The following is a 21,876-nucleotide window of genomic DNA, read 5'->3' on the forward strand; positions in this document are numbered from 1 at the left end:
TGAAATTAAAAAAACCCCATCATCCCTCAAAGAAAGCTCTCGATCCGAATACAAGCTTTGACATACTCTTTTTAGCCTGCTGGAAGAAATGCACCTGCCTCTTGGCTTCCTTGGAAACAGCACAAGGGGCAAAGCCCCAAGACCGCAGAGCGGAACCAGCCCCGACCCGCTGGGGTGGGAGAAACATGAACGTCGGCTGGAACCCAGGGTACTGTCGACGTCTCTCGTCATAGCTCAGAGGACACTTGAACGATCCAAACCCGAACACACAGTGCAGAAACAACTAGCTGCCCAGTTAGTTTTCTCTTATTGGAAGAATTTCCAGGCAACTAAAAGATGTAAATTGGCACTGCAGAGAGGGGTGGGTAAAAAAGCACGAACAGATCTCGGAAAGCAGCACGCAAAAATCCTGTTTACAAGTCACCTCTTCTATCTACTATCCCTACCAACTTGCAAGATACCACAGCAGCATAAACCACCTCTCTGCTTCATCCTCCTCAGTCCCTTCTGTCCTTCCTCAAGCTTTGTAAACAACAACAAAAAAACTTAATTAAAAAAATTGATTAAAATAAATTGTAATTATTAAATTTAAAGAAAAAATATTTGTGCATAGCCTGCACCCAGAGGCAGGCTAGTTCAAAACTTTCTAAGACTCTCCTAATTGCAGCCTTTATGTCAACTATAATGTCTATGCAGATATGCAAGTATCTCATATGTAAATAAAAAATACAATAGACCCTGAAATTCCAGAATGAGGAACCGTGACAGGCATCACACAGATGATGTATGGTTTTGGCTATTCCTAGGAAAGTCGCTGAGGAACACAGCTTACCTCGCTACAGAAATAAGTGGCCTCTCCCACACTTCTGACCCACTCTCCTCTGGGGAGACTGATCAACAGCCAGCTCAAACACAGGCAGACCTTGTATTAAATCCTCCTTTGAAAATTTCTCTCTGATTTACTAACGGGAATCAGACATTAGTCTTTTGTTCTGACACAGACCTAAGTCCACCCCTCCAGAGTCTCAGTATATTTTTTTGATATTTTACTTTTAACCACAATTTACTATATTTTACTTCAGTTCTGAGTGGAGAAACGCAAAAACCTTGCTTGATGTTAGCTCTGAATCTGAATAAAACTATGACGCTCATTGAGGAATTGGATTCCACAGCAAAGCAAACACTGGTTCCTGCAACCTAGTTTTCCAGTAGCTTTTTTTACTCTTGGTGAAGACAGTTAAATATGCATCATCTTGTAGACGTTGATCCAATCACATTTCCTGCAACAAAAGTCCTCCATAAAGAGACTCTCTATATTCTAATAGGCTGCTTTTACACTTCACTGTGATTTTAAACTCAGTTTCAAACTTTTTACATAATTTCAAGCCGTCCCACATAAATATCTCTGCCTAATGGACCAAGGGTCCCCAAAGTCCTGCCAAGCACTCGCTGGCTCTCACATGCTGGTTTGTACTGGGGAGCTTCTCTAGAAAGCCACTGTCACGGACACCTGGATGTGGACAGAGCCAGCAAAGCTCCACACAAGTCAATTGACTGGAGGTTGAAATAGCAGATAGGCTTTACTAAACAGATGAAAGGCTACTGTTACCCAACAATAAAGGGGTTAAAGTTTTGTGTAACAGTTTCATGAAGGGTTCAGTGGCAGTAGGTGATTTACACATACCTAAAGAAACTAACAAGACATCCATCCTTGAAGCTGCCAGGAGTGATTAAAACAGAGACTCTTTATCAAGAACTGTCTGCCCTTGGAGAGAACATCCCAGAAACTGCAGAAACTGCATAAACTTTGTTATCATGTTTTTCTAAACTGTGAACATGCAGTGACTTGGGGGAAAAGGTAATTCTGGCAGGGGGAGATCACGACCACCGACTCACGGACCACCTACTCTAATTACACCCCAGACCCAAAAGAAAGGGGCGGAGGAGGAAAACTGAGCATGCGAAGTAATTTACATGAAAAGCGAGAGAAAATTAACCAATTGTTTAAGAATATGTAAATATGTTATGAATTATGCATGATTGTAGTGTATAACTAATTTTCTGTCCAGAAGCCGGTGTGCACGCTAGGAGGAGAAATCCCCCGTGCACCCAGCGCTGCAATAAAGAATACCTGCTTTCTAAAACTTTAAAACAAGTCTTGGGAAGTTCAGTTTCCTTTTCAGGTATCACTACGAGTGTCACTGAGCAACCTGAAGCAACTGGTAGGTCCTGTGCACTGCAGTGCTCTCTTTGGAAGACACATTGTTTATTCCTCCTTCCTCAAAAGAGGGAGAGCTTGTAGTGAAAAAAACATTTAATAATTTAATCACTTCAAAGCAAAAAAATCGAATCAATAAAACAAACAAAAAACCCCAACCATGCTATTTTACTCCCTTTGCAAGAACCTTACAGGTTCTCCTCCAGCCCTCAGCAGTCCTGCAAGCCATGGAATTATCCATCTCCTCTCTCCCAGGTAGACCACTGACTTTCATTTGCCATGCCCACCTCTGACACACTACTCAAATCAATTTACTCCAGCTGTCAGAATAGTCCAGCTTGATTTTCTCCAAAATAAACAGAAAAAAAGGAGGCAACTAGAGCAGGAAGAAAGATAGATATAAAGTAAAACTGGACAAGACTGTTGCACACTGGACCTGCATCCCATTCCCTCCTGCGACAAACTACAAACACATCTGCAGCTAGCAGATGATCCAGAGTAGCTGTTGTCTTAAAAAAAAAAAAAAAAAAAGAGAGAGAAAAGAGAAAGCATAGAGTGTCATACAAGCCAAAAAGGCTGCAGAATTTGAATCTATACATGGAGAAGGAACGTACAGGTTTTCATTCCCAAAACCCCTAGCATCTATACCTTTTAACAAGAATAAGGCAGCAAGCCCTGTATTTTTCCTCTGCACATCAGTAAAAAGCTAAAATACTTAGAAACACCAGTGTAGGATCTTGCCTCACTACATAAATGCCTGACGTATTAAGAATTAAAAAAACTAAGGTGGATTTCCTTGAATACCTGATAATATTGCAGCAGAAAGTGCATTTGAGTAATGACTTCAAAATGTACTGAGTCTAGTTTTAATTCAGGCAAATGGTATTTTTTTATCATCTCAGCTTGATAAGTTTACAGTGAGTAGTAAATCTTACCTTTAAGCATCAGTACTCTAATCAACATACTCTTTACTCCTCTCCCAAGTCAAAATATAGTTTACTGCTTCAAAGAAACCCAAAAAGATAAGCACATGGCCCTTAAATAAAGAAGACTGCAGGAACGTTATTTCCTTACTCATCATATACTCGTAACTCACTAGTATCTGCAAGTTTATGTCAAAATATGGCCACTACTGGCCATAGCTGGACAGTTCACGGGCTCCATGGTACCACCAAGTGGTTTCAGTAAGGTTTCCAGAACAGAGATTCAAATGCAGGATTAGTGGCAAGTAATAAATAGACAATCAGCCGTTTTATTAAGATTTTAAACCAGAATTGCTTATATTTTATCTTTTAAATAACAATTGGCTTTGGTTTCCTAGTCAAGAGGGACAACAAACTAGACTTCTGGCTTCACAAAGAGCATGAGGCAGTATATCTCCAGCACACATGTATATTTTTTGACCACCCTTATGTTTAAGCAGCCTCCATGACTAAGTAGTTGCAAGGTGTCTGATCCCAAGGTGTCTTTAATAGCGCTTTGTCTGTAAAATCTACGTCTAACAGGGTGGGTTCACCGCACAGTTGGCCACACACAGTTGAGCAGCAACATGGTCTACCTCTTCATCGTAAAGGTGGGAAAACTCTCACAATGAGTGAAAAATTTCTTAAAATATTTAGTCATGCCACTGCCATCAGACTGATACTAATCACCCGGTTAACACTATTTTCAAAACAATACATACATTTAAAAATTGAAGCCCTTGGGTCAGAAACAAAGACATAACTCGGCTTCTCTTGTCTGTTCTGCTCTTTGATAACAGTCACAACATCTTCAGACTGCTGGTATATTTACAAGAATCAAAACAGCCAACTGGTGCCTTTACAGTAGTGAATAAGATTCCCATTCATTTAATTAAGTAACACCCAGCACCATCACCATTATAAACTCTAGTAAGCATCTCTGCATAGCTATGAATATCTAATTGTCTTTTGAAAACCAGAATAAGGTTCTCAGGAATGCTTAGAAAGACACTCAGAATAGAATAATATAGACAGACTATCCAAATCCCACAGCCAGGAACACAAATCACTAAATAGCTAGGGATACGTTCCTCTTTGCTCAGAGGGACTGCAGCAGTTTGCATCGCTTAGCCTTATTCAAGTCCTCAAAAAGAAATTGCATTAAAATATATGAAATGACTGCAAAGCCAATTAATACAAACAAGGTCACATAAGGAACAGAGCTGCCAAATAAGGTAGTTCCTTGTCCATAAAGTATTTTCCCATGAATTATAAAGTTTTGGTACAGCAAGGTGAATTTTTAATAGTACAGAAAGCTCTTATTTCCAATAGCATTGTCAAAATGCATCTTAACGACCATTTAAGCTCTAGGTTTGCATAATTTGTTCGGTGTTTTTTTTTTTAAAGCAGAGTGCATGCAAATTACTTGCAGCACTTTTATTTGAGGGCTTATTTCAACAGCCTATTCTTGGGTGGCAGACTTGTAATGTTTCAACGTGCGAGCAGAAGGATCAGTAGCTTTAACCCATCTCGGCATCCAGTAGTGGGGCAGCCAGCTGCTTTGTCCTGAGTAGTGCTTCTCAAAGATCTGGCGGTAGTAATAACTTTCTTTCGTTTTAGGAGGATTGAAAGGATATTTCTCTGCTGCCTTTTCCAGCAGAAGGTCATCAACCTACAGACATAAGCAGAACTCAAGTTAAGTTGCAAATACTTACAAGTTAATTTGTTGCAAGTTAAAGACATACAAGGATTCACCAACTACTGAATGCCCGTAAGTTGTTTTTTTTTTTAAAAAGTCTATTCTAGACATAGAGGTTTCTGACAGGTGAGGGGATTTTTTTTTTTTTTACAGGCTCCCTTGCTATTTCCAGTGCTGTTAATATTTCTCTCTGTATTATACATGAAACCCATTTCTGTTTGTGTTATCATCACCTTTGTTAGGAAGCTCATAAAAACTTCTTTTCTATCCTCCTCTTTGCTGTGAATCAACCAGAAGAACTTAGAGCAGTCTTTTTGCCATTTAGGTGGCTTCCTGGTGGGTTTTTTTTTTGGTTTGGTTTGGTTTTTTGTTTGTTTGTTTTTTCTTTTTCTTTTTTTCAGCTCACAGAGAGCTGCTGACTCTGCTCGTATAATCAAGCAGTTCGCAACACAAGACCTGAGATGCAGAGGCAAAGACACCCGCAGTGGCTAAGTTGGCTAAGAAAGGGAAGATGAACAGTTGCACCAAGTAGAGGTAATTTCTAAAGCAGCTTCCACTGTCAACATGCTGTCTAACTCCTCACAGCCATGAAATAAACTTGCCCCTACTAAACCAATACAGGCTCAGTACAAGAGTTTGCCTGACCCAACTGCTTTCTTGCCTGTGGATACAGATAAAGAAAATGGGAAACAAGCAGTTGGTGGTAGGACAGCCAAGCACCTCTTTACAGGCAGACTACACATATTTCTGCAGAACAGAGTTCTGGTGTAAATTGGGTGTTGTTCCTTCCTCTCGATGACTAAACCACCTCTGTACACCAGAGAAGATTATCCTTTGTCCAAAGCCAAAACGCTGTTAAATCTTCATTGGTTAGCAATGCAAGCAGAGGCTTTAAAACACAAAAGGGCTTAGCTAGGCATGGCTGGGAAAACCGAATGATATAAACAAGAAAGGACATTATGAAGTCATTATGCTGTTACTCAGCTGCAGAGTAAGTTCAGGCAAGTGCCTTCAGCTGAAGCAGCTGCTTTGCGTATAACCCAGAAATTGTGTTTGCCAACACAAAATCTAATTTGCAATCCAGATACTTAAATTATGTTCATTTCCTTGCAGTCATTCCTGTCAGGCTCTAGCATTTCTTTGTATCAAGGATTTCAAATGCCTTTAACAAACTCAGATAGCTAGAAGACTGTTGATTAAAGTTTATCTAGCTCCTTCACCATGAAGCTCAAGTTACTGCCATAGCTAGATTTATTTTCCCAACTAAGCATGTGAGCTGCCTCTTCTTGGCAGGCTTATCTAGTACATCTAAATGTAAGAGACAAGAAAAAAAAAGCAGTATTGTACCTGTTGATCAATATAGTCCTGAAGAATAGAAAACCAGGATTTCTTTACTGATGCTATACCATCACTAAAAGCTTCTTTGGGTCTCCAGAGTATTTCCTTGGGAAGTAAGTTGGAATCTTCAAAGGATTGTCTTAAAAGGTATTTTTCAATTCCATTCTGTTTGCAGAACAATAAACAACGTTGTGAGTCTCAGGAACTACAGTACAAAGACATGGCATTAAACACTTAATAAATGGTTTCCTTTCAGAAGGTCTGGTCAGAAAAGGGTTCCCAGCAAAATATTTAAGGACATGCTTGACTTTGGGTAGAGGACTTAACCATTGAATTCAGCAATTTGGTCACGCTTAGAACACTTATAAGTGAATTTGTAAGCTTACGCTTCGGTTCAGCCCTAGTTTTACATACCTTTGGGATTCTCAGTTCTGCTGGCAGAGACAAATAGTAAGAAGTAAACCGATGATCCAAAAACGGGACTCTCAGTTCAAGACTAAATAGGGAAAACAAATTGAAGAGATACTGAATTAATCCAGTAACTCATCTACCTACAAATTCCATAACAGTTAAGCTTTCCCTGTCTTTCACATAAACACAAGGTTTCCTGCTTTTAATTAGAAGAAACTTCACTTGTGTATTCATGACTATCTGCATTTAATTCATCAGTTTGGAAAGTTAAGTATATCCCTTGCACAGATCAAATAAAGATCTTGATGATTTGTGATGCCATCTGCTGGACTCTTCTCATATAAGGAATTTAAAGACTACAGTCCTGCAGGATTTGCAACCATTGTTCCACGTAAGCAAAAACACAACAAAAAAAAAAAAATCCTGTTGCCCCCAGAGGACTACCAAGTTGCTCACTGGGATCTGTGTCAGCATTTGTAAAGTTGTCACAGAACCAAGTAAGGATTTCTGCTGTCATTTCTGAAATCCACATTTCTTTGTGTTTTCAAGAAAGAATGAAAAGGAGCCCACATGGACACCATCAAGCTATTGCCTACTGATCCTATGGCATTTGCATAACCAGTTCTCTCCTGTACCAGTGGCAGACATACCCGTACAAAGACTTCCTGCTTACATTCTCTAACGCATACCATGGCTTCTAAGGACCCTGAAGGCAACAAATGAAACTACTGCAACCGTGTCTTCATCAGGAAGAACCGCTCTCAGTGAGTTTCCTCTATAGACATCATGCTGCCCAGCTTCAAAGTCAAATGGAGACGTTACACTGTGTTCTAGTAATTTTACTGTCTCTAGCTTCTCTTCTGACAAAAAGCTTCAACTATTTCAAGTAATACCCACCTTACAAAAAAAAAAAGCACCACATCATTCAGCAATCAAGTATTGAGGCTCAGTTTCCGTGTATACTGACAAGATTTGCATTGCAATTCTTTCCCTACAGCTACTTTTTTTTTCTCTAACTGATAAAGGTACTTTCATCCTTTCTATCATCTTTTCCTCTTTAATCTTAATTCCTCTCCCTTTTCTTCATAAATCTGTATACCTTAAATTCAGTTTTAATTTATTTATACAAGAATTCTTCCTTCCTAGCAGTGCTGTGAAGCTGACCCCAGATTCTCTTCAAGAAATGGCAACTCTCCACACTCCTCCAAAGGCCAGAGTATGATATTAAACAGCCTTGAATATGTGGCCAAACCTTTCAGCACTAAGAAAATTATGAGGCAAATAGCAGGTCTCCTGCATCCTATCTATCTTTTATATAGGAAAGAGAACAGAAGAAGGTTATAAAAACCTAGGTAAGTCATTTTGTGTCAGGATCAATATACAATGCAAGTTTCCTGATTGGCAAGTTGTTTGCTATGCCAAAGGTACCACCTTTTTCTCATCTATAGCCAGCTTCCCAGAAATATCCTCCTTTTAATTCATGCATTTCTTCAGCAAAATAATGTTATTTTCTGCAGCATATAATTTGGTGATTCTTTAAGGTATTAGTCACGCACACTGTATCCTCACATCTGTTTATTACAGTCAGCTACTCAACACACATACTTTTCCCTTTCAGTATGCTTTTTAATTCTTCATATGAATCTGACAATCAGCATGCAAGATTCTTTGTCTAAACCTCAAAAAACACAAACTCAAATACAAACTTGCTTTCCTTCCTTAACTCTGTGTATTTATATTTCTAATTCACTGCTTCTATAAAGACCAGTACAATCCCAGACAAAAGATAATTCCTGCATCAGTTGGCAATGCAGTGGGCTCTACAGTCACAGAAGACTGGATTAAATTTTGCAGTGTGATTTGCTGTTGCTCAAATTCCTCCAGGCTACAGCTTCAATTTTAAAAATCACAGAATCATAGAATCATTTAGTTTGGAAAAGACCTTTAAGATCATTGAGTCAGTTAACCTAGTACTGCCGACTTCACCACTAAACCATGTCCTTAAGCACCACATCTACACGTCTTTTAAATTTTAAAAACCTCCAGGGATGGTGACTCAACCACTTCCCTGGGCAGCCTGTTCCAATGCTTGACAACCCTTCTAGTGAAGAAATTTTTCCTAATATCCAACCTAAACCTCCCCAGCACAGCTTTTTTTCCTCTTGCCCTATCACTTGTTACTTGGGAGAAGAGACTGACACCCACCTTGCTACAACCTCCTTTCAGGTAGTTGTAGAGAGTGAGAAGATCTCCCCTCAGCCTCCTTTTCCCCAGGCTAAACAACCCAAGTTCCCTCAGCCGCTCCTCATAAGACTTGTGCTCTAGAGCCTTCACCAGCTTCGTTGCTCTTCTTTGGACACTCTCCAGCACCTCGGTGTGTGTCTTGTAGTGAGGGGCCCAAAACTGAACACAGTATTTGAGGTGCGGCCTCACCAGTGCCGAGTACAGGGGACAATCACTTCCCCAGTCCTGCTGGCCACACTGTATGTCATACAAGCCAGGATGCTGTTGGTCGTCTTGGCCACCTGGGCACACTGCTGGCTCATATTTATCCAGCTATCAACCAGGATCCCCAGGTTCTTTGCTGGCAGGCAGCTTTCCCACCACTCTTCCCCAAGCTTGTGGCATTGCCCGGGGTTGCGGTGACCCAAGTGCAGGACCCAGCACTTGGCCTTGTTGAACCTCAAACAGTCGGCCTCAGCCCATCGATCCAGCCTGTCCAGATCCCTGGGTAGAGGCTTCCTACCCTCAAGCAGATCAACACCCAGGAACACCACTTGAAAATCTTTTAAATCACCAAAGGGGTCAGCATCCAAGAGACTATGTTTTACCCGTGTGCTGCAGTAGTTCTGTCCGCACGAAGTACATCAAACAGGTAGAGCTCCTTCAGAAGTCTCTCACTCTCTTCTGCAGCTTCTTCAGGAGACGGTGCCTGTAACCAGACATATGCATGGAGCACGCAGACCTAATACAGCTGCACTGAGGGAACCGTTACTCCCTGTCTGGTGTTTGAGTTGTAATGATCACTGAGTGATCTCAGGACTAACAAAGACCACATACAAGAAATAAGTTTCAGGAATTCTGTAGTTTAAAGTTATTTTTCAAGTGATTAAATTGAATCCCTTGGATTTTATGCCATCTCAGGAGAAATGCTCCTCACAGATACAGCTGTGACAACTCTCAAGCTTCACATCCGGAAATCTCAGTAGAGATTTTCTGCTGAAGGGGAGAACAAGCAGCTCAACGTCTTTCTGTATAGTGGCTACATTTACCTTATGGAAATATATATAACCTTGTGTCAGCTCATCTGATCCTTCTCCTGAAAAGATGACCACGCTGTCTGTTTTCTTTCTTATATATTTGGAGACAAGATACATACCTTAAAAAAAGTACAAAGTTATTAAAATACAGCTACATGTACGATGCTATATACAGCTAGTACAGTTTTAAACTTCACATTACAGAAGTTTCTCTCCTACACTACTTTCTTCTGTAGTGAACAACTGCAATACACTAAAATAATAATACATGTTATTCGAAGCCATCAGCAGCCACACAAACTAAGTGACGCAAATGCATCTAAACCATGTACATATACTCAGCCCTCAAAACATCAGAAGAATGTGTGTTCATGATCCCAGGAACACTGGAGGATTCCCGTGGGAACACATATAGAAGTTGCCCTAACTCAGCTAGGGATTAAGCACATGATTAATTCCAGCAGTCCTGAACAAACCTTCTAGCTTTGGAGAACAACTATCAGCAAAAGTTGCTCTCTGCCACTGTGGGTTGAACTTGATGAATCCCTTTTTTTCTATTTTTTTTAAACAATAATTATTTATTAATCAGAATTATGCCTTCTCATTGCATCTTTCCAAATAATATGCTTTTATAACAAAAGTATCAGAGATCTAATGAAAAAGGCCTAGTTAATTATTTCTCATACTAAGCAGCAAACACTAAGAAAGATGACAGATGAAAAGTTTGCTTTATTTTTTAAAGAAACACTTTCAATATTTCACATTGCAAAGTCTAGTCTTCATGTACCAAATTCCACTCAAGGACCTGGGTTTTCAAAACTGTGTTGCCTATTTGGCTTATTAACTTTTTTACAATGTTTTAGGCTGATGCAAGATTAACTGGGTAAAATGTCATAGCTGCCATTACACAGACGGTCACATTAGCGTTTTTCATTCTTATCAGGTTGGCAATGCTTTGTAAGAAGCTACTGGTGACTTCTTTAATTTCTCAGAATCAAACACACATTATAAGAAGTCTACCTGGTTTGAGTGCACATGTGTCACTAGAGGGTGAGAAGAAATACTTCACTTCAGTATTAAAATTATGCAAGGAATAGGGTAATCATAATTGGTTTGCTAACATAACATTCAGTACCTCAGATAACCTGTAATTTTTTCCCCTTCCTCCAAGGGGGAAATTCTGCTTATCCAAGCAGAAAACCTAGGCCTGTAGATCTAATGTTTCTTCATCATATAACTTTTGTTTTCCATCACAACGCTTCAGGAACAGCTCTTGACAATTGTTTTGTACAGTCAGTGACTCTGAAACTAATAACTGGTTTTGCCTCAGTGTGGTATCACAGACAACACTGGGGAGCAGATCCCAGTTCCCAGGTTCTGTGACAGCTAAAGGATCTAGCAGATGACTGCATGATTTTTCATAAAATTTTATTCAGGCGATATGAAGCAGAGATTGGTATTAAAAAAAATATCTTACCAATTGAAGCTCTTATTGTTGTTATATCATAAGTTTCCAAGGAGAAGATAACCTCTTCTATGGCCTGAATTCCCTCTTCAGAATTAAATATAACTTCATGATGTTCACTGCCTATATGTGCTGCCACCTGTTTGTAAAAAGGCCACAATAACATATTACTCTTCAATTAAAACATTTTTTAAGCATACATTGTGTTTAAAACACACATTGAGTGATAGCATCAGCTCCCTTTTGGCACAGTTAGAATTGTATGACATTAGACCAAGACAGTACTGTAGCAGTCCCTCCAACTTGCGGTAGCATATTCACCAAGGGGAACATAGTTTCCCTAATTACGGTTTTCAATTAGGATTACAACAGACCATCCAGCTGCTTGCCCAAAGCGTAGCAGAATTTGTAGAGTTTCTAAATACTCTATATATTTGCCTGAAGAGAAAAAGCAACTCAAAAGCCATGACAGTCTCAATACTTAAAGGGTAGCCCAGATGCTAAAGAGATTATACAAGGCTCTTAATTCAGTAAACTGACGATTAGCTTACAATATTTAACATACACACAAATGCCATAGCACAGGAACCATAGCATGGAGATTTACCCTGAAACTCAGAATTGAAACAACTCCCAAGTACCATCCTTCTGGTAACAATGCAACAGGAGTCTGTCATGAAAGTCCTCCAAGTGCAAGACAAAACAGATAAGGCTCAGTTATGTCTTTCGTAAGATTTAACTAAGCAGCAAAGGCTGCGCTAAACGACTTAGTTCAAACTGATTTACATTATAGCAATACATGAATATTCAGTATTACTATTAATACTATACCATGAAATTAGCACCATTAATATACACTGTTTAGCATTCAACAGCTCAGAACAAACTGAAAGCAAAGCTTACTATACCTTTCTGGCAGCCAATAAGTCAGGACTGTTTTCCATTCCAATTGCAAAGGTTTGTAATGGATAATTGATGTTGATTTCTTTCATCAGTTTCAGAAGAACAGCTGCAACCAAGCTGGAATCTAAGCCTCCTGCCAACAAAACAAATTATTTGGTTAGGTGTTTGACTGTTTTTTTGTTTCCCCTTAAGGGAACTGCATCTAGATAGTGGAATCTCACGAATGGGCTTCATTTTTAAGTCATATGAATCCAAGGTACTTCTTGTATAAGCGCACGTTTACCTCTGCTTAACAAACGAATCAAGCAACTTTAGTGCCTTAAGTAACAGTTGTTAGTACTTTTGGTGTCAGAAGCATCAGTGGAAATCATTCTTTAAGGTACACAAAAAGTATTCTGAAAATATTGTACCACTACAGTACTCCTCAGCTCTGCTATAGTGAGATTTATTCTCCATTTCAAAACTGCTCTCTATCCTCTTCTTACCTACACATTTGATACTCTACTGACAGAACTATGTAATTTTTTATGTTTGCTGTTTGAATAAAAAAGAATTAAGTAAAAGAACAGAACATTTAGTGTAACATTCCACTCTTCTCTAATCATTTTTCAAAAGTGTGTTCCACACATTTTGAGCAGAATTATTTTACTTAAACATCACTTCAAAGTGAAAAGGTTCACTAGTGACATACTCCTTTTTCCTCCTCTTCTTCCTCAGAGAAGGACAGCGGAAGAATTTGAAGAGTTTGGAAAACAAATGAAAAATAAAACTAAGAGATGTACAAAGTGCCTAGATACACCTTAAGGCTCCACCTTCTTATTCTCATGAGCTAGTTCTGTTAATCCTTGACTAGTTCTACCCTTTGAAGTACTGAGCAGAACACAGTACCTATTCTCCCACACCTGCCTGCAGTTCTGACAAGCATGTGGCAAAATTCTCTTCTCTGTTTCCTACAGAACATGCATCAGCATTCATTCCCACCCTGATCCCCTGTGTGGGCATGCTACCTTGTGAAAAAAAAAAAATCTCCTTCGGTAGAAATTATGCACAAAGTCTGAGAAAAGGAGAGCACAGAAATCAAACCGAGTGCTTAGGATGTGGAAATCAAAAGCTGAGTTTCTACTGTGAAGTTGCAGAACTCCCTCTGTGATTGCGAGCCAAAGCACTTCTCCAACGGTGATGCTCCAAGCATACTTAAAATTGTGAAGCACTGAGATACTCTGGTATTACATCAGCACAGGCACTTAGTTTTGCTATTAACACGTTCTGCATGTGCATCTGAGGAGCTGCTGACTGGCTTCTAATTTGATATCTGAAATTTGGATTTTGAACAGATTTTTTACTGGAGCTGGAATCTCCCAACTCTGCATATTTCCTGTTTTCATTTACCCCCTGCTACTTTTTATGATGCCGCAATAAGGAAACAGTCCAACAGTATATCCTAGTCAGTTCTCTCTCATTCAAATGCACATTTAATAGGGTTCATGGTAAATGAATGTAATTACTGGTGTTCCACGCATGCATGAACAGCATATCAGAACTCTAACCACAAGTACAAAGTGCTACAAAAACACAGTAAATAAGGTGTCAGTCCCATGGTTACAAAGCCCTACTTCTGTAAAGCACATCTGTAACACTGATCTGGGAACCACCAGATCATGACACTGATCAGCCAATTAAGTGAACAACTTCCTGTATCACAAGCTACTGCCTCACCTGAAAAAAAGAGTGTAGCAAATAATTTTGGTCCAGATGCTCCCCTGTAATTTGGTAAATCAAGGGCAGCCTAGGACGGAGGCTAAAGCAAAGAAGGTGACAAGTGAGAACTTTAGTTCCTCCTGCTAGCTGAACGTGCCAAGGCCTTTTTCTACGTTCACTCAGTGCAAAGTGAATGTAATAATTGTTTTCTTTGTAGACACGAACCTAAGCATAAATCTTTAAGAGTACATTGGGTAATTTTTCAATAAGAGTATTGTATTTCTTTCTTCTTAGTTAAAAATGTTCAAGATACTCATAAACTGGAAAACTTTATCACAAACTAACATGTCTTCTGTAACTAAAAGATTCAGATCACTTCAGGTATATCACAACAGAACAGCCGGCATACTTTCCTCTAACAGGTAGATTAACGGCGGGGGAAGAGAGGGGGGAGGGAGAGAGAGAGAGAGAGAGAGAGGGAGAGAGACTCAAGAATTGTAATTCTTGCTACTTACCTGACAAAAGACAACCAATCCTTCTGTGAGCCATCAAACGTTTTCTAACAGCATTTTCAAACAGAATACGGATGTTGCTTTTCACTGTTTCAAGATCAAAGCCTGTCCAGAACAGAAGAGGGGGAAAAAATAAACCCCAAACCCAAGAAGTCTTACTTAAACTTTGCTAGATTATGTGATTAGGAAAGCAAAGATATTTTTCTGAATTTCCTTTGATAACGAGGGCGTGCAAGTTCAAAAACACGACTGTTCACAAAAACAAGTCTCAAATTCCTATATTATAAAGCTTCTTCCACATTTTTTTTTAAATGGCAGTTTTTAAAACCAATTAATGCAAATTTTATATTAAGAGATTATTTTTTTTACTTTTTTTTAATTGAATAAGTAGCAAATGCTTTGCTGTACTACCTGAAGGCAGAGTTTCCACTGTATCACACGCAGCATGGAGTGGTTCATCTTTGTAGCTATGAAACTTTACTAATTCCACTGACGCAACCTTGCCAGAGGGCTTTAAATCCAACACTTCATAATGCCCTGGGAGAAACGGTTCCACTTTAGGACACAATGATGTCGAATGCTTTAAGTTGGTAAGTCCTACAGATAAAATGGGGAAAAAAAGGCAGAGTTTTTAAACTAAGATGATTAAGTTATACCTCACTCAACAGCCTCTGTACTAAAACTACATACAAATATTTTCTCTAGATCCTAAGTTTGGTATTAAAAAATATTTTTAGTCTGAGTCTGCTCTGGCTCGAGCCATCTTAAGTTGAGGCAGACAGCACAGAAAGGAAGCTGGCAAGTTTTACTAATTGGTAAGTAGCAATTTACTCCTGTGAGCATTAAGAAGAGAACTTTTCTAACTGACTACATGACACCCAGGTCAAGGTGCAATACGCTTATGAGAATTCAAATGACAGTTAATAACTGATTCTGTGTTTAAAATTAAATGAAGTCAAGCAAACAAGAGGTTTGTAATAAAACCACCTCACTGAAGTGATTGCTTAATTCATAGAGTGAGTTCCTAACTCATCAGTTCCAGACTGATCTATAACACTGCTAATGAACGCCAAGAATCAGACTTGTGGCCAAACCTTATTTCCATTCCTCTTATGAAAGAGGATGTTTTCCACCTGCTGGTCATCTGGCTGCCCCTTGAGGAACTTCACAAAAGACATACTGAACTGCTGTTAGAGAGACTGGTAATTCACTGTCACGGTTACAGGACACAGTCCCCAAAACATTCACTTCCCTTTTTCCTTCTCAAGAAGCAGAGATGGTACAGCTCTTAATACTACTATTAGAGGGGTCAACCTACATTGAAGTCTGATAATAAATTTGATACACAGTAAATGGGAGAGATGCAAGTAATCATGAAAGTCAATTTTAGTCAAAGCGCATTTTAGGCAATAAACTCCCTTTTGGCACCGTTTAGATTTGTTTCTGCAAGTCTCAAGACTAGAGATAATTACTAGGAAAAAAACCCAACAATAATAATTAAAAAAACAAGAGTAGTGGATGTGTCATCTCAAAGAAAAAAAATCATCATCAAATACAACATCACTAGAAAATTACCCAATGCCACAGGAAATTTCAGCAGAGTTTTAAAATTCTTGGCTTTTACAGATTAGCAGGTCTTGTGGCATTATTTCCCAGTTCACTGTAGAACACCAGGAAAAGATCCTAATATAATTTATCGTAGCATAAATATAGCCTAACTCTATAGACTACCTTTAACTTCAGGGTAACATAAAACATCTTGGGCTCAATACTGATACAATTCCAGAACACAAAGAATCAGAAAATTAAATAAGCAAGTTATTGTAGAGATACTAAGGACAATTAAACATCTTGGAGGTTTACTGTCCATGGTTTTTATTTTAATTATATGTAATTCTACTAAATATAGTTCATTTATTACTAAACTTACAGTTCACTTTCTCTTCTTAGAGGAAAAGCCTGACAAAGAAGTTTGCCTCTGACAACACCACCTTAGATTATTTGGGTACTAAACACAACTGGTTTTACCTTTTGCCTCAGAACAGACACCCAAAAATCCATCATCAGTCAGCACTTTAAACAGTGGTCTGACTCCATAGGTATCTCTTGCCAGAAACACTTTTCTGTTTGCAGTGTCCAGAAGGATGAAAGCAAATACACCATCTAGCATGGATGCTGCTTGTTCTATTCCTCCTCTGTTATAAAGATGAAGGATAACCTCACCATCCACTAACGTTTGATATTCAAATCCGAAGTGCTTCTGCAACTAAGAAAAATATAAAGAAAAACATAAATAAGCATTTGCAAACAGTGACTGCTTATTAATTGAAAAACAACACCATTCTGGTAATTATTAAATAAGAAAACTAAGAGTTTTATGTAAAATTACAGTTCAAAATTTACATAAATATTTCTGCCAAAGAGAGAAATTACACTTTTGTGTTAAAATATAATCCAGGATCATCTCTCAGACAATGTAATTGACTCTGCAGTCTTAAGCAGTTCACGTTATGGCAAGTTTTCAGGGATACGTTTCTGTTTGAGGATGTAAGACTGCAAAGCCATGACCCTGGTCTTCAGAATCACTCCCCATCTCCCACAGACAAATGGCAGAAGCAGGCAGCCACTGCTTCTAAAAAAACAACTCAAAACATGACCAGAAACAAAGACATAATTTACTGTAGTCTCATATCAGTCAGTGCCACTTATCAGTTAATAACGACGTTTACTTAAGCCCTCCCTGCCCCAAAACACAAACGCTGGTCACATCTCTGCAAAGTACTTTAGAAATAAACACTGGTTTACTCATGCAGTCACTGCAATTCTTCAGACCTTTTTTATGCTTAGATAATTGACTTCTGCCTAACCTTCCTCCAGCCTTCAAACTTTTTCACTCTGCCTGTGCAGATGGAGTGGGGGAGGAAGAAATTAGCTGCCAGACTAAGTCAGAACAAATTTGCTTCATGTTCTTGTGGTGCTACTCTCAAAGTCCTTTCAACATCTACCAGATGGGGAAAAAAGACGGGATTTCAGTAAACCACTAAAAAGCCAATAAACCCCACAAAATCAATGCTTTTGCATTTTAACTTCTTTGGGTTTAATTGTTATTCATGGGGCAAAGTGTTAGCTCACACTGAGTCCATATTAAAATAACTCTTTCCCCTTAAACAAGACTTCTGTTTCACCAATGACCCTTTCCTATGTAGGCTTCAGCCACCTATGTGCAGCTGAAAGCCTGAAAGAAAAATCTTTTTATATAGAAAGGGTACATAAAGTAGTGAGAACAACCAAACTCCTGCTGATGGTAATGCAAGTTTTGAATAATTAAATTCCCCTTAGGATTGTGGGTATAGCATGACAGAGTAATTCTTACTGCTTTCAACAAAAGAAAAAACACAATGCAAAACACAGCAAGTATTCCAGTCTGTTGGTACAATACATTTCAGATGAACTGCAGGGCAAAGCATACCTCACATTTCAAACAGCTTAAAGATTGGGGGGGCAGGGAAGGATTAAAAAAAAAAAAATAAATCTTGTATTCAGTCAAATCCTCAGTGATGTTACTGATGTCACTGACATCACTAACAGCAGCCTGACTCTGACTTCAAAAACGTACTGAGACATTTCAGCTTATTCATGCGTTCCCGATACTGACACACTCAGTTTATGATTCATTTTAAGCACTCCATTTCAGCACGATTCAGAAACGGACACAATTGCAAGCTGCTTTATACACCGAATTTGGATTATTTGAATCACAATCCTTTACAAGCAACACAGGTGGCATGGACATCTCCACACAGGCACTGAGGCACACAAACGATGCTCAGTAGCAGCATCACACCCAGAAGGGACATTCAGACACTTTAGGAAATAAGTATAGAGTTGCTGCTTGTTTTGTGCCCAAGAGACTTGCCTGGGTGGCTCTCAAAAACCCCACAAAGCATCTGCCTTAAGTTGCAGCCACCTAAGGACTTTGGTGGCCTACCGTAAACATCATGCTAGCACTTGTTGCTTCTACACAAATGTAGAAGCATGCATGCTATACATTAAAATAAGTGACATACCCCATCTAGATTGATACACTGAGTTAAAAATGCAATACCCGACAGCTTGCAGAACGACTCAAAATTACTGAGGAGCAAAACAGTCTAAAAGCATTTGCACTGTGAAGAGAGAGGAGGGGAGAAAGAGGCTTGGAATTCCCTTCCTCAAGGGAAAAACAAAGAATGCATCTTTATTTTAAACTGATCAAACCCAAAGATACAAATGTTCCCCTTCTCATCAATTAAAAAGTGATTTTTAAATATTAAAGACTAAGTATGTGTTGTGGTTTAGCCCAGTGGCAGCTAAGCTATCACATGGGCGCTTGCTCACTCCATCCCCTCAGTGGGGTGGAGAGGAGAAAAAAAACTTATAATAATATAAGTAATAAAAGGCCTGCGGGTTGAGATAAGAACAGGGAGAGATCACCCACCAACCATGGCCCTGGGCAAAACAGACTCACCTTGGGAATAAAACAACTTAATTTGTTAAAAGTTACTTGAGAGGATAACAAGAAACAAAGCCAGATCTTAAAAACACCTTCCCCCACCTCTGCCTTCTTCCCAGCTCTCCCTCCTCCCCCAGCAGCACAGGGGGACAGGGAACTGGTGGGGGGTTGCAGGTCAGTTCGTCACACGCTGTTTCTGCTGCTCCTTTCTTAAAGGGGGAGGACTCCTTACACTTTTTTCCCCCTGTTCCATTGCAACCCCTCCTCACAGGGAAAATGTTCCACAGACTTCTCCAACGTAAGTCCTTTTAGCAGGATACAATCCTTATCCATCAGATTGCTCCTGTGCAGGCTTTTCCCACTGAGTCATGGGTTCTTAGGGCACAGCCACCCGCTCTGGCGTGGGGTCCTCCACAGATTTCAGATGCCTCTCCACCTCATCAACAGCCTCCACCAGTGTGGAGTCCTTCCTACGGAGACACTCCTCCAACTCCTTTGGGCTCAGGCACCTCTGCTCCAGTGTGGGGTTCTCCACAGGCTGCAGGTGGATCTCTGCTCCACCATGTCTCTCACATGCTGCAGTGGGCTGCTGCCATCTCACCACAGGCTGCAGTGGAATCTCAGCTCTGACACACCTCCTCCTGCTCCATCTTCACTGACCTGGTGTCTGCAGAGTTGCTTCTCTCAGCTCTCAGTCCTCTCTCCGCTGCATCCGTGCTGGGCCTGATAAACCACAGCAGTCCTGGCAGGATGAACTCCATCCAGCAGGCACACCAGGAGCGGGGCACTTCGAAGCTCTCCAAGCTGCACTGCCGTGGCCATCTCCAATCAGGTGGTGGTGGCCCAGCACTGGCAGCCATCTGCCCAAAGCCAACCCCCTGCCTCCTCCCTCTCTTCAGTGTAGGTCCAGGCCCCATTCGAGCTCCTTTGTCTTAAACAGGGCATTCGCAGAGGTGCTGACTGGCTTGGCCCTGGTCTGAGGGGAAAGAGGGGTCCGACCTGGCCAGAAGCTGGTCCAACCGGTTCTGGAGCTCTGGAAGCTTCTCACAGCAGCCATCTCTGCAGCTCCTCCCCTGCTACCAAAACCCCATCCCATAAACCCAGCACAATGTGTTACAGTCTAAGCCACGACAGATCATTCAGATAGTTTACTTCCTTTCAAATACTAGTAATTTGCCAACTTTAAAACTTTTCTGGTATTCTAGTCCACGACGTTTTAAACATTTTCTGAATATCCACTAGTTTTGGCACTTAAAAAAAGAGGAAAATTCCATATGATCCATACAACACTCACCTGTTTGAAATTGTAGATTTCTCCATTGTAACACAGCCACAGATATGGGAACTTTTTCACCCGGATAGGCTGCATGCCATATAACTGATCAACAACTGCAAGGCGGTGGAAACCAAAGCAACAGTTGGTGAAACCGTTGACGTTCTCAAAACGAAATGCATCAGGACCTCTGTGTGCTATCTTCATGGCACTTAGACACTGGACAGAAAGGCATTCATCACTCCCGAACAGGGCCCAGATACCGCACATGGTGAGGCTGTTGATCTACCTGAATGTGGAGAACCTGCTCAATAAAAACATGAACGTTACGAGCGAAAGCTGACACCTAGAAAGCACAGATAACAAACGCAGACTATTAATTGCTTAAATATCAAGAGGATTGATTAAGAGAATAGCAGACTTTACTAACACGAGGCAAAACCTAGCTTGGCCGGAATACGATAAGAAATCTTTGTTCAGGCAAGAAATTCGGCTTAAGTTTACCTCTAGCTACACCAAGATTGTCTATGTATTTTGTATACAGCACAAATAGAACAAATCATTACTGGGCACCTGGTGAAGTAACATGATCTCAGCAGAAACATTTACAGCCTTTTCAGTTTGCTGCAGCTTGCAGTTTATATCTTTTCAGTATATAAACGGGGCTCATAAGATGGAGCGAGGTTTTTTACCAAAACCAAAGTTTTTTACCTACCTTCTTTCAGTCTCAAACTGAAAGAGGGTAGGTTTAGAGAGAACTTCTCCAGCACCAGGGGCGGCCCCGAAGAGCAGGCGCGGAGGGGCAATGCTGGCGTAGCGTCGCGCTCCCCGTCGCGCCTTGGGCAGCCCCGGTGCCGCCGCCGCCACAGGCCCGGTGGCTCTCCGAGCCCTAAGAGCTAACACAGCTCGGGGGCACCGGGGCTGCCACGGGCACGCCCAGGGCAGCACGGCACCGCGTTGCTCCCTCCACACGTTTCTCCTCTGCACAAGCGATGGCGCCGAGGAACTCAGCCTCAGCACATGGAGCCGCCGGGCTTCCCCATCAGCTGGGGCGGCTTCCGGCTCCCCCACCGGCTCCGCGGCTCTTCGGACAGGCCACCGCTGCCACCCAGGCTCGTTTCCCTCCGCGTCCGCCCGCTACCGGCCCGCCACGCCGCCGCCCCGGGCCCGCCGGCCCTCGCCCAGAAGCCGGGGTGAGGCGGCGACTGGTCGCACGCCGGCAGCGCGAGGGCGCCGGGAGGAGCGGCGGAAGGCCGGGTCCCGCCGCCGGCTCCACCCGCGGGGCGCCCGGCGCGGCTGCGCTCGGCCCGCAGCCTCCGGCCCCTACCCCGCGGCACAGAAGCCGCCGCCCGCTCCCGTGGCTTACCCCGTCCTGGCTGCCGGCGCACGCAGAACCGCCGTCCTCCCCCGGCCGGGTGCATGAAGAAGGCGGCTCCCGCCGGTGCCGGCTCCGCCTCCGCCGCCTGCTGCTGTTGAAACCCGACGCGAAGTTTCATCATGCGCTTTCCCCGCCTGTCGGCCGGGCCGGGGGCTGTCCCCGCACGCCGGCCCGGCGAGGCCAGACCTGTACTGCACCGCGGTCTCTCCCTGGGGCGCCAGCTCGGGGAGCCTCATGGCAGAGCGGGATACCCAGCGTCTGCTCCCT

The 21,876-nt window shown here is 41.4% G+C and overlaps 1 protein-coding gene across 1 annotated transcript; it reads right to left on the minus strand.

Annotated features, from left to right (window-relative positions):
• Nucleotides 1–2,769: 2,769 nt before the first annotated feature.
• Nucleotides 2,770–21,654, minus strand: ASNS (asparagine synthetase (glutamine-hydrolyzing)). Its single transcript, XM_086614906.1, has 12 exons — nucleotides 21,598–21,654; nucleotides 20,253–20,535; nucleotides 16,495–16,732; nucleotides 14,878–15,063; nucleotides 14,470–14,571; nucleotides 12,262–12,389; nucleotides 11,366–11,492; nucleotides 9,901–10,007; nucleotides 9,460–9,560; nucleotides 6,632–6,713; nucleotides 6,227–6,382; nucleotides 2,770–4,852 (listed from the first exon to the last, which is right to left on the minus strand). Exons 2-12 carry the CDS (start codon nucleotides 20,499–20,501, stop codon nucleotides 4,643–4,645), a joined length of 1,686 nt encoding a protein of 561 aa, XP_086471032.1. The 5' UTR covers nucleotides 20,502–20,535; nucleotides 21,598–21,654; the 3' UTR covers nucleotides 2,770–4,642.
• Between the last annotated feature and the right edge of the window lie 222 nt (nucleotides 21,655–21,876).

Source organism: Tauraco erythrolophus, chromosome 7, assembly GCF_009769465.1.
Source record: "Tauraco erythrolophus isolate bTauEry1 chromosome 7, bTauEry1.pri, whole genome shotgun sequence".
NCBI lineage: Eukaryota > Metazoa > Chordata > Aves > Musophagiformes > Musophagidae > Tauraco > Tauraco erythrolophus.

Bases quoted from the DNA above. Each gene is read 5' to 3' on its own strand.
- ASNS (XM_086614906.1), bottom strand. From the start codon at position 20,501: ATGTGCGGTATCTGGGCCCTGTTCGGGAGTGATGAATGCCTTTCTGTC. The intron at 16,733-20,252 runs GTGAGTGTTGTA...TATTTTTCTTAG, and splicing joins AAATCTACAATTTCAAACAG to TTGCAGAAGCACTTCGGATT. The intron at 4,853-6,226 runs GTACAATACTGC...TTATGTCTGTAG, and splicing joins AGGACTATATTGATCAACAG to GTTGATGACCTTCTGCTGGA.